Source organism: Octopus sinensis, linkage group LG22 (genome assembly GCF_006345805.1).
Source record: "Octopus sinensis linkage group LG22, ASM634580v1, whole genome shotgun sequence".
Lineage (NCBI taxonomy): Eukaryota > Metazoa > Mollusca > Cephalopoda > Octopoda > Octopodidae > Octopus > Octopus sinensis.
Genome location: NC_043018.1, coordinates 15,093,198 through 15,106,324, shown reverse-complemented (window position 1 = coordinate 15,106,324; position 13,127 = coordinate 15,093,198). Strand labels below are relative to the sequence as shown.

Genomic DNA, 13,127 nt, shown 5'->3' with positions numbered 1-13,127 from the left:
CAACACCACCCCCTTGTGCCCCAGCTGTTTGCTTCTTAGTCAGTTCCAGTTCTAAGCTCTAACCCCTGTTTCACACTCACACTCACACTAAGGGATCACTACCCCCTCCTCCCCCTCCTCACTCACCCACCCACCACTCTACAGTGACCCCTTCTTTCTCTTTGGCCCACTGTAACTTGAATTGTGAGTGACTGCATGGTGTGTGGGAGGATGTTGAGGTGGGGAAGGGGTCGGAAGTGTAATGTGGTGGCCACAGTTTGAAAATCTAGGTAAAGAGAGGTGCGTTTCCCCTCCACCCCAACATCTCCGTCACTGCTCTAAATGTACTGACTGTGTCAGATATAACCATAGTAACTATTTTACTTGGAGGAAGAACCAGTTTCTAACAGAAAAAAAAAATAACTTGAAAATTAGTACAGACATAAAATTATGATTTGAACAATAAAGGGTTATCTGGTACTGTGAGAATTAAAAACTATGTCAATTTATGAATATAGTTTTAATGAATGGTTATTAATACTGCTATGGTAAAGCAGAGTGGTGGCTTAGTGGTTAGGGTGTCAGCATCATGATTGTAAGATTGTGGTTTCGATTCCTGGACCAGGCGACGTGTTGTGTTCTTGAGCAAAACACTTCGTTTCATGTTGCTCCAAGTCCACTCAACTGGCAAAAATGAGTAACGCTGCAATGGACTGGCGTCCCGTCCAGCTGGGGAACACATACGCCATAGAAACCGGGAAACCAGGCCCGTGAGCCTGGCTAGGCTTGAAAAGGGTGCATTTATTATTTTATTATGGTAAAGCAGAATATATCTTTTATTGGGCGAACTGGCAGAACCGTTAGCATGCCAGGCCAAATATTTAGCAGCATTTTGTCCATCTTTATGTTCTGAGTTCAAATTCTGCTGAGGTGGACTTTGCCTTTCATCCTTTCAGGGTCGATGAATTAAGTACCAGTGAAACGCTGGGGTCAATGTTAACGACTAGTCCCCTTCCCCCCAAATTTCAATCCTTGTGCCTTTAATAGAAAGGGTTATTATTTATTGAAAGAGCAGTGCATGCCCTCAAAGTGACACTGGGGTAAAATATACGGTGCCCAGTATACCCATCATGACTACACGTCTGATAAGGGTATACCAGGCACATGCATCACAACCATATGTGCGCGACATGGTGATCTCATATCAAGATAAATAGCGCATGACTTTGCTGGTGGGGCCCAGTTAGAATTTTCTTCAGGTGGAGTAGCCCATCCCATTATCATTATTATTATTAATTATTATTATTATTATCATATTATATTATTATTATTATTATTATTATTATTATTTTATATCATTATTATTATCATTATTATTATTATTATTATTGTTATTGTCATTATCATTATTATTATTATTATTGTTATTATCATTGTTGTTGTTGTTGTTGTTATTACCAGCTGGCCTTGTGCCATCAAAAATGATGGCTAATTGAAGTATTTTGTATATAAATGTGGATGGTAAATCAAATTAATACTCTTGTCAATGTTCACATACATTCACATACTTCCCTGGTACACACACAAACATACTCACATATACTCACACAGAGTTGAAATGCTCCCACTCCCAAGATGGCCATCACACCTTCCTTCCTTATTCATCTATCACCCTTTCCTTTCTCAATCATATGCTGTGGTGGAAGATTTAGGCAGCAAGCTGGCAGAACCATCGGCTTGTGGAGCAAAATGCTTAGTGGACTGGAGTCTGGTGCAGCCTTCCAGCTTGCCAGCCCTGGTCAAAGCGTCCAACCCATGCCAGAATGGAAGGAGGACATTTGGTGATGATGATGATGGCCTAGTTGTTAGGTTAGTTAGTTAATTTTTTGGCTCAAAAAGCAAAAAGCAAGGCCATGTAGGGGGACATGGAGTTATGTACAGGGTGGTGTTCATATAAAGAGTTCAGGCCACTTGTGGTCAAGGGAGACTTTGAACCGAACGGTCGTCGGCATCTTCACCATCTCGTCCGGCATCTTATTCCACGGATCCACAACCCGGACGGAGAAAGCCCCTCTTCTTCGATTGAGATGAAATCGTTGCAGATAGAGCTTTTCGGAATGACCCCGCAGCCGACGCTCTGGAGCAGGAGTAAAGAACAGCTCCTTCAAGAGGTTACACTTTCCGCTTATGATGTTGTGAGCAAGAATGAGATCACCACGGCGTTGGCGTTTTTCTAGAGAATAAAGGTCGAGCGTCTTCAGCCTTTCTGCATCATGATTGCTAGATAATGGGTTCAGTTCCTTGACTGGGCAACACATTGTGTTCTGAGCAAAAACACTTCGTTTCATGTTGCTCCAAGTCCACTCAACTGGCAAAAATGAGTAACGCTGCAATGGACTGGCGTCCCGTCCAGCTGGGGAACACATACGCCATAGAAACCGGGAAACCAGGCCCGTGAGCCTGGCTAGGCTTGAAAAGGGTGCATTTATTATTTTATTATGGTAAAGCAGAATATATCTTTTATTGGGCGAACTGGCAGAACCGTTAGCATGCCAGGCCAAATATTTAGCAGCATTTTGTCCATCTTTATGTTCTGAGTTCAAATTCTGCTGAGGTGGACTTTGCCTTTCATCCTTTCAGGGTCGATGAATTAAGTACCAGTGAAACGCTGGGGTCAATGTTAACGACTAGTCCCCTTCCCCCCAAATTTCAATCCTTGTGCCTTTAATAGAAAGGGTTATTATTTATTGAAAGAGCAGTGCATGCCCTCAAAGTGACACTGGGGTAAAATATACGGTGCCCAGTATACCCATCATGACTACACGTCTGATAAGGGTACACCAGGGACATGCATCACAACCATATGTGCGCGACATGGTGATCTCATATCAAGATAAATAGCGCATGACCTTGCTGGTGGGGCCCAGTTAGAATTTTCTTCAGGTGGAGTAGCCCATCCCATTATCATTATTATTATCATTATTATTATTATTATTATCATTATTATTATTATTATTATTATTATTATTATTATTATTATTATTATTATTATTATCATTATTATTATTATTATTATTGTTATTGTCATTATCATTATTATTATTATTATTGTTATTATCATTGTTGTTGTTGTTGTTGTTATTACCAGCTGGCCTTGTGCCATCAAAAATGATGGCTAATTGAAGTATTTTGTATATAAATGTGGATGGTAAATCAAATTAATACTCTTGTCAATGTTCACATACATTCACATACTTCCCTGGTACACACACAAACATACTCACATATACTCACACAGAGTTGAAATGCTCCCACTCCCAAGATGGCCATCACACCTTCCTTCCTTATTCATCTATCACACCCTTTCCTTCTCAATCATATGCTGTGGTGGAAGATTTAGGCAGCAAGCTGGCAGAACCATCGGCTTGTGGAGCAAAATGCTTAGTGGACTGGAGTCTGGTGCAGCCTTCCAGCTTGCCAGCCCTGGTCAAAGCGTCCAACCCATGCCAGAATGGAAGGAGGACATTTGGTGATGATGATGATGGCCTAGTTGTTAGGTTAGTTAGTTAATTTTTTGGCTCAAAAAGCAAAAAGCAAGGCCATGTAGGGGGACATGGAGTTATGTACAGGGTGGTGTTCATATAAAGAGTTCAGGCCACTTGTGGTCAAGGGAGACTTTGAACCGAACGGTCGTCGGCATCTTCACCATCTCGTCCGGCATCTTATTCCACGGATCCACAACCCGGACGGAGAAAGCCCCTCTTCTTCGATTGAGATGAAATCGTTGCAGATAGAGCTTTTCGGAATGACCCCGCAGCCGACGCTCTGGAGCAGGAGTAAAGAACAGCTCCTTCAAGAGGTTACACTTTCCGCTTATGATGTTGTGAGCAAGAATGAGATCACCACGGCGTTGGCGTTTTTCTAGAGAATAAAGGTCGAGCGTCTTCAGCCTTTCTGCATTCATGATTGCTAGATAATGGGTTCAGTTCCTTGACTGGGCAACACATTGTGTTCTTGAGCAAAACACTTAATTTCACATTGCTCCGGTCCCCTTTTGATCGGGGTGGGGGGGGACTTTGGGCCTGCTCGCCCAGCCAGCAGAGGGTTGCACCACCTGAAGGCTAAAACAATGCAAAAGTACTTTGTGACCAGCGATGTGTAACGATGTGTAATAGCCTAGTCAGTCACGTGGTTACATGACTCCTCCTGTACCAAAATTTCTGGCCTTGTACCTCAGTTATAAATTAATCTAGTTTATTCATAGTGAACAAATACTAAGTGAAGATGCACTAAATAGTTTTAGAGACACTAGTGTTGCTATTTTCAGTAACATTCATAGGTCAATCTTATTTGTCAGTGTCATTGGTTATGTTATTATTCCAGTTGTACCACTTACAAATGTGACGAATGATGACACATTCCTTAGCTTCCGTATTATTTATATTCAGACAACTAAGTCAGTGTAATTTCTTAGCAGCTGAGCTTGCTTTTATTTGATATTGTTCTTCTTTAGAATTACCAGGTGGAATATTAATGCACTATTGTCATGGAAAACAGTGGCAGATTTATCGTTTGCTATCTTGGTGTCTGTGTGTTTTAAAGTTCCATAGTATTTTCACATTGTCAGTTACCAAACTAGACAGCGGCTCATGAATATCTCAGTGTTTTGTCTCTAAGCTGTTCAGCTGGGTTTCCAGGCTTTGTTATTGCATATTATTGTTCGTAGGAGTCAATGTTAAACATCCTTTGTTTCTGTAAATACATTTGCATAGTGGCTATGAACTGACACATACCAGTACCCTACCAAAACGTTAGGTAATCACACCACCCGCTTTACGAGAAGGTACAGTTTACATTCGCATAATTAATTCTTCTTTCTTTACCATAATGTTAAGCCTTTCGTTACCAACCCGGCTGAAACCGGCTCTGGCCCTGAGTGCAAATGTCTTGTTTTCATAAGTTTTGTATTAATATCTTCCACCAACCCTTAGTCACAATTTATGTGCTTAACACTAGCTTAATTATAACTAAGTTATTTACTAAATTCTTTGTTATATTTAAAGTAATTCAAAGAAACAAAGAACATCTCAAAATAAAAACAGTAACGAAAGGGTTAAGTTATAAAAGTTGCAAACCATTTGAATTTTGTTTGTGTGTCTTTCTTTAATCATCGCTATGGCCTAACTCTAACCCTTACCATCTGTTTCCCTGTGATAAACACTGACTTTGGTGGCATTTGTCATATAGATATTCCTTGCAACATTACCAAGTGGTCACAACCTGCTCTTTTATAAAGAATGCTTTTGTTTCTACTCTACCCTCAGACTGGATGTTTTGGTATCCAAACCATAATGAACTTTTTTATTTATATACGAGGTGTCCAGTTTTCAGAAGTGTTTGCAATGTAAAGGTGTGCCTTTATTAGTTGTCAAATATAACCAAGTCATGAGTTAGTGTTGAGAACGAAGTTACCCCATGGTAGACATAGGCTGAAAAACAATATATTCCCATTTTAAAATGCAGCTTTCATATGTCAGCTGTAGCTAAATGGACTGGTCTTTCAGATTTTTTCAGATTTTTAACACCCCAGTCACAGCTAAATGAACTTGTCTGTTTATAACGTCATTTCTGCTCTAACACACCAGTTGTAGCTAAACGGATGAATCTATCTATTTATAACATACTATTCCAGTTTTATCACACCAGTTAGGATGCAATAGACTGGTCTCTTTCTCCCTTTGTATATTTGTTATCTGCATGTGTGGGTGGGGTGTGGTGGCCTAGATCACAGCCGGTAGTTTATAGCAGCACTGCAAGACTTCTGAAAGTTAGAGGAGTTCTTTTACCTAATTAGAACAGGGACATATCTTTGATCAAGATTGGTTCCTTGATATCATCAGTTGGCAACCTAAAAACTAACATCTTCGCTAAAATGCAACACCATAATCACAAATAGCTCTGTGAAAGAGCAATTTCTACCCCAACCAATAAGTTTGTTAATATAATCAATAAACACATTTTGCAACTGCTGCATAGTGATGCATGGCTCAGTGGTTAGAGCGTCCGGCTCACAATCACGAGGTAGTGAGTTCATTTCTCAGACGGGGCTGTGTGTTGCGTTCTTGAGCAAGACCTTTTATTTCATGTTGCTCCAGTTCACTCAGCTGTAGAAATGAGCTGCGACGTCACTGGCACCAAGCTGTATCGGTGTTTGTCTTTCCTTTGGATAACATCAGTGGCACGAAGAGCGGAGGCTGATATGCATGGGAAAATGCTGGTCTTCCATAAACAACCTTGCCCCGACTTGTGCCTCAGAGGGAAATTTTCTAGGCGCAATCCCATGGTCATTCATGACCAAAGCAGCTCTTAATAAGTCTGTAGATATTCTTTTTGATGCCAAACAAATTGTGAAATACATCAAGGATTCCTAATAATTATTCTTAGAAACTAAGGCAGTGAACTGGCAGAACCATTAGCATGAAGGGCAAAATGCTTAGCAGCATCTAGTCTGTCTTCACATCCTGAGTTCAAATATATATATATATATTTATGTATGTGTGTGTGTGTGTCTGTGTTTGTCCCCCCTCCCCAACATCGCTTGACAACCGATGCTGGTGTGTTTACGTCCCCGTAACTTAGTGGTTCGGCAAAAGAGACTAATAGAATAAGTACTAGGCTTACAAAGACTAAGTCCTGGTGGGGTCGATTTGCTCGACTAAAGGCGGTGCTCCAGCATGGCCACAGTCAAATGGCTGAAACAAGCTGAAGAGAAGAGAGAGAAGAGTAAACATTAACAAAAGCTGTATTACAACTACAAGATCCCCTGTTTTTTTGTTTTTTTCCCCTTGGTTAATTATACGTTTGTGCCTCGTGAGTCAGAGCATAAAACAACCTCGTTATGTAATCTCCATAAAATAAAACAAAGAACATTATTAATGAGGAGGAAGCCTTGCTGTAATTTTAAGTAAATTACTTTTCCATGTTCAGCCTGTGAGTCTTTCCAGGCCCCCCACCAGGTATTTCAACAAGCAATTTATTTCAGCGCTACACTTAGTCGAATAGACCAGTCAATTTATAATATATTTATTTCAGCCTTTATATGCACAAGCTTTAGCTAAATGGACCGGTCTGTTTATGATATATTTAAATATTGTATTGTATTGTTCAGCCACTCTTACATGCCTCTCTCTCTCTCTCTCTCTCTCTCTCTCTCTCTCTCTCTCCCCCACTCCTTCCTCTTACATTCTCTCTTTGTCACTTAATCTTTCAGGAGCAATAACTCCTAATTAAGCACTTGCTCTTCTCTGCCAACTGAATGAACATGTTTATTACATGTTATGTATTCATAGTCTGTTATGGGTAGGATTCTCTTCTAAGTAGCTGACCACCCTTAACCTTTCTATCACCAAATTGTTGTTGTTACTGTTCCTCCTATGATCAAGAGCCATGATTCGGCTTACAGCCTACATGCACCAACTATCTAGCAAAATGGAACACACATGTGCACATACACACACACACACACACATATGTAGACATACACACTGTAGTACATTTATATACTCTCACATACATAGATGTCTTAATTTTCTGAAGGCCAATGAGGCATCCTTCTCATGGCCATAAGCCAAGGAGAGAGAGCCTCAATGTGGTCACTCAGCCTGCTAAAGATTGCATCTTTGTCTCACTCAAATCACGTATTTCTGCCTTGAAAAATTAATGGACACATTCATTGATGTAATCCATGATATATTATGCCTGAAAAAAAAAATTTATATGATCGTCTTGGGTAGAATGACTTTGATCATAAATTAGTTTAATTTGGTTTAACCTGGGGTTAAACAACAACAACATGCACACACACCTACACACACACATACACGCATTTAATGTGCGTGTGTGTATGTGACCATTCACAATAGAGAGAAAACCCTCAGGGGAATGTTCCTTACAGGGAACAGCATAAAGCTGACCCTTACACACATACAGTGAGTTGAAAAACTTAGATTTGTTGACAGAATTACCCTTTTAGGAACTCGTTTCTCAAGAGAGTATGTTAATCTATGTAGGACGCAGTATTATAGATCCATTTCAGCTGATCTTAACACTCAGCTTTACACACAAATTAAGCAATTAGGTGATTGTGTAAGTCTGTGATCGTCAGAGTGGCTTGTATGGAAAGCGTACTGACGGTAGGAAGCTGTTGCAACACTTTCCATACTGCCACTCTGATAAGTACAGTTTTGGCTAATCACCCAGCATGGGAGAAAAAAAACTGATATTAATGATGAAGATGTATATATATATATGTGTGTGTGTGTGTATATATATATATATATATATATATATATATATATATATATATATATCATCATCATCAACGTCGTTGTGGTCATCATCACTGTTTAATGTCCACTTTCCATGTTAGCGTGAGTTGGATGGTTTGACTGCAATAGGCTTCAGTGTCTGTTTTTGGCATGGTGTTTACATCTGGTGTTTACATATGGTGTGTACATCTGGATGCCCTTCTTAACACCAGCCATCCCTTATGTATGTGTGTAAAATAAACAGATCATGGTGCTATATTTCCTTTTCATTTGATGACAGTTTTTAATTTTTTCTCTCTTTTTTTTTTTTTTTTCACGATTTGTTTAACAAAAGATAAACCTTTGTTTCTTGATTTTATTTTACAGGTAATTGGCTGCTTAGGTTGCGAAAAGTTAAAATGTCGTCATCACCTCATAAGTCTGCACGCTGTGATGACAAAATCTGCGATGAGTTGGTGAACCCTACTGCAGAAATGGTAAAAGATGAATGTGCAGTGGCCAACCGTTTTGAAGAACTCTTCAATAGTCCTCATTTCAGTGACATTCGGTTGAACATCTGTGGTGATGTTTATTATGCCCACAAATTTCTGTTAGTTACAGCAAGTGAAGTCTTCAAGTAAGTAACGAGTAATTTGTTCATTATTTACATTATTTACATTCGACAGATATTTGTCCTCATCTTGCTGGTTGTTAACACAATGTTTCAGCTGATATACCCTCCAGCCTTCTTCGGGTGTCTTGGGGAAATTTCGAACTTGGGTTCTCATCCCAAAGTATTTTTCAATGTTATTATTATTATTATTATTATAATTGAGTGAGAGAGCAGTGCATGCCATCAAAGTGACACTGGAGTAAAATATTCAAAGCCCAGTATACCCATCATGACTACCCGTCTGATAAGGGTACACCAGGCACATGCATCTCACTTTATATGCACTTTCGACAAGTTGTGGTGCACCTGAGCACTGTATACAATAATTTCATTATTATTATTATTATATTCATATTATCAAACTGGATTCTACTAACTTGCCAGGATTATTTCTCAACTGAGAAAAATGATGTTATTATCCTCTAAGACACCCTGAATGCATCTACATGTGTTATTACATTTTCATTTCATTTCATTTGAGTTTGAGTCCATGCTCAGGCCAAGTCGAAGACTCCACCCTCAGAGTCTGGTGTGGTTGCCAGGTTGTATTCTCTGTTTAATTTTGACATGTGTAGGAGTGAGTTTGAGTCAGTTTGTGCTCGTTGTGTATATCCTGGGAGATGGTGTTCGTCTCTAATGGTGCTTAAGTATCTATCCAGCTGCAATTTGAATGATTCCACACTGCATCCTGATAGATTTCTGACATGTACCGGAATGGAGTTGAATAGTTGTGCTCCTCGAACCAACAGACTAAAAAAACATAAAATACTCAGTACCTCACAGTGTTATTGTATTTGGTGTTAATTTTCCCTTTTTCTTTCTCTTTCAGTGCAATGTTAAACGAAGAGCGATGGAGAGAATCTCGTCAACCTGAGATCGAATTAAATGAAACTGATGAGTGTATTCCAGTTTTTGGCCAATTCTTGAAGTAAATAAGTAAAACCTTGATTGAATACATCAAATAGGGTCTCCCATTTTATCCTTGTTAGCAGATGTCTTAGCATTGTTGATGTTTTTTTTTTAGCTCCTTCCCCCAGTCAGACATGAACAATCTGTTTGAGGATATATATTTCTTTACTACCCACAAGGGGCTAAACATAGAGGGGACAAACAAGGACAGACAAAGGGATTAAGTCGATTACATCGACCCCAGTGCGAAACTGGTACTTTATTTATCGACCCCGAAAGGATGAAAGACAAAGTCAACCTCGGCGTAATTCGAACTCATAACGTAACGACAGACGAAATACCACTAAGCATTTCGCCCTGCGCGCTAACGTTTCTGCCAGCTCACCGCCTGTTTGAGGATATAGTGTATCTAGAACTATCCAATGCGCTTTTTTCTTTTTTGAAGAAGCTAAAGCGTAATGTGATGGAGATTTGGCTAATAACTCTAAAAGGCTGAGTAACCATACAGAAGTTCTGTCCTTGACGTGTCGATGTATTTCTGGTGTCGATGTATTTCTGATGTCGGTGGACGGCAGACCACGTAATCATCCATTCGAGTCACATAACACCGCAGATGTGGAAAATATGCTCTTATACAAGGGAGATAACTCTGACTGCTTCGTTTCTTACTGTCTGCCACAAACAACTTTTATTTTTACTTTACAGATGAGTGACCAGCAGTAGGTTGATGTATGATGTATATCTAGTAATAAAGCCAAATATATATATATATATGTATGTATATATGTATGTGTGACCGCGTGTGTACCGTTGGCGATTTTTTTTCCTCTGTCTTCCCTTCTCTGGATCTTTCCTTCTCCTATGTTTCCGACGAAGAGCTCGGCTCGAAACGTTAAACCCTCCTTCTTTCCTTCTTTCCTGAGCGTCCAATAATACTATATTTGTTCCACGTCCTCGCGTTGTTGTGTTTTCATGTTTGGATTAACTTTATATATATATAATAATATTAGGGAGTATGGCTCCAAACTTACATGGAAAATTAGATTTAGTAATAAATCAAATTTCACAGTATAGATATATAAAATATGAATTAGAGATAAAACCACTATTAGGCAACTCAAACAGTGATAGACAATAAACCAATACATAAATAACAAATAATATAAATATAATTAATATAATATATAATATATAGATTTTTTTTTTTCAGAAAGTATAAAAAGAATGATAAATATAATATAATAAGTAAAAGCACTACGTACGTTTCATGGCTATAATTAAATTCGAATTACAATTAAGTTTAAATTCAATTGAAATAAATTGAAGTTTCCCACTTCTGTTCCCTTGTTGATGATGTTGTTGTTATTGTCATTGATACGTCTCAGTTTCGTTTTATCATCTCTTTTATTTTCCATGTTTTCCAGGTATATTTATTGTGGCAAAGTGGAACTTACAACAGACACGACCCTTCCAATTCTCTTGCTTGCGGATAAATACTCTCTGTCTAGTTTGCGTAAGTCTTGTGTGGATTATATGCTGCGACACATTGTGGAATCACCAGACACTAACAGGACTCTGACGTGGTACCAGTATGCCAAAATGACTAACCAGGATGAGTTGGCAGCCAACTGCTTGAAATTCATCACATCAAACTTTGACCTTATTCTTCGCACAGCTGATTGGCTGGACGTTTCTGACTCTGAAGTTGAAGAGTTCTTGAAAAACTCTGAGCTTCTTGTTAGCAGTGAAGCTGCTCTCTGGAAGGAGGTTGAGAAATGGCTGGTGGTTTCTGAAAGCCGACTAGAAAAAACTGAAGATAATTTGGCAAAAATAATTCCGCTGTTACGCTTTAGTATGATGACACCACGCCAACTCTTGGACATTGAGTCTTCCAATTTGTGTCGTAATAACCCAGACATTTTCAGTCCACCATTAAACGCAGCTTATCGCTACCATTCACTTTCGTCTGATGTTCTTACTGATATAGGCAAAGAACCTTACCGAAATTACACGGATGACTCATATTCAATTTGTTGCAAAATTGGTCTTCAGAAGTACCGGGAAGTAACCAAAATTAACAGCAAAATCGATGCTATGTTTGACGTTCCAATTGTTTATGCTGCTCCCTCTCGATCAGTTGTTAAGAAATTTACTTTCCGTGTGGAATTCTTCTCAAAGGGCTACTTCAGTGCGTACTCGTTATACGGACGTTATCTTGGTCGTCAGACAGACATGACCATGATGAACATAGACTGTACGGTGACACCAGATCTGGCCCTTAAAGTAGAGTTCACAATAGTATTCTATGGTAAAAAGAAAGACTTGGAGTATGTCGTGTACACCTACCACGGGGCCCACACATTTAGTCGAGACAGCTGCGGGGCTGTGGTTGAGAATGTGATACCCTTGAAATTGTTGACGCAAAAGGATTCTGTGTATCTCATCGATGGAAATTTAGTAGGAAGTATTTTTATAAAAGTACAGAAGGTTATACAGACCTCACAGAATTTTAATAACTAGAGATACATTTGCCTATGCTTTGCTGAGATACCTTTCATGTATTGTGACAGAATAACATGTGTGTATGTGTTTGCATATATATATATATATATATATATATATATGTATATATATATGTGTGTGTGTGTGTGTGTGTTTACATATATGCATATATATGTGTGTATGTATGCATATATATATATATATATATGTATATATGTATATATATATATGTATATATGTATATATATATATGTATATATGTATATATATATGTATATATATATGTATATATATATGTATATATATATGTATATATGTATATATATATGTATATATATATATATATACACACACACACACATATATACATAAATACACACATATACATATGTATGCATGTATGTATGTGTGTATGTGTGTAACAAAAGAAACTAAATAATTGAAACAAAATAAAGGGAGATTTTTCTTTTTTTTTCCTATCCCCTCTTTTTGATATTCTCCTCTTGGCTGTGAAAAAACATTTTTCATATGATTTCTTTTAAAATTCAGATTTAAACAAAAAAACAAAACATATTCATTTTTCAGTGTAGATATGAAATGATATTTATCAAAGTTAAACCTGCTCTTTTGTCATAAAAACAGATTTTGTAGAAAATATTGAGATAATCCTTCTTTTGTAATTTTATTTATTCTGAGTGAAGTCACCATTTTTTTTCTTTTTTTATTTTTGTCATGATTCTGTGTGAATGATGCAAATA

The 13,127-nt window shown here is 38.2% G+C and overlaps 1 protein-coding gene across 7 annotated transcripts in view; it reads left to right on the top strand.

Annotated features, from left to right (window-relative positions):
* LOC115223150 (BTB/POZ domain-containing protein 17-like) overlaps positions 1-12,510 on the top strand; it is a 38,250-nt gene extending 25,740 nt beyond the window's left edge. For 2 of the 7 annotated variants that reach the window (XM_029793576.2, XM_029793575.2), the window contains exons 2-4: positions 8,673-8,922; positions 9,788-9,886; positions 11,292-12,509. In XM_029793576.2, coding sequence (XP_029649436.1) covers positions 8,673-8,922; positions 9,788-9,886; positions 11,292-12,387 — 1,445 coding nt within the window. In that variant the 3' untranslated portion in view covers positions 12,388-12,509. Of the gene's footprint in view, positions 1-4,370; positions 4,431-4,657; positions 4,823-7,319; positions 7,339-8,672; positions 8,923-9,787; positions 9,887-11,291 lie in introns of those variants that run through there. The other 5 variants (XM_036512149.1, XM_029793577.2, XM_036512146.1 and 2 more) reach the window with 5 other exon arrangements.
* Positions 12,511-13,127: the final 617 nt, after the last annotated feature.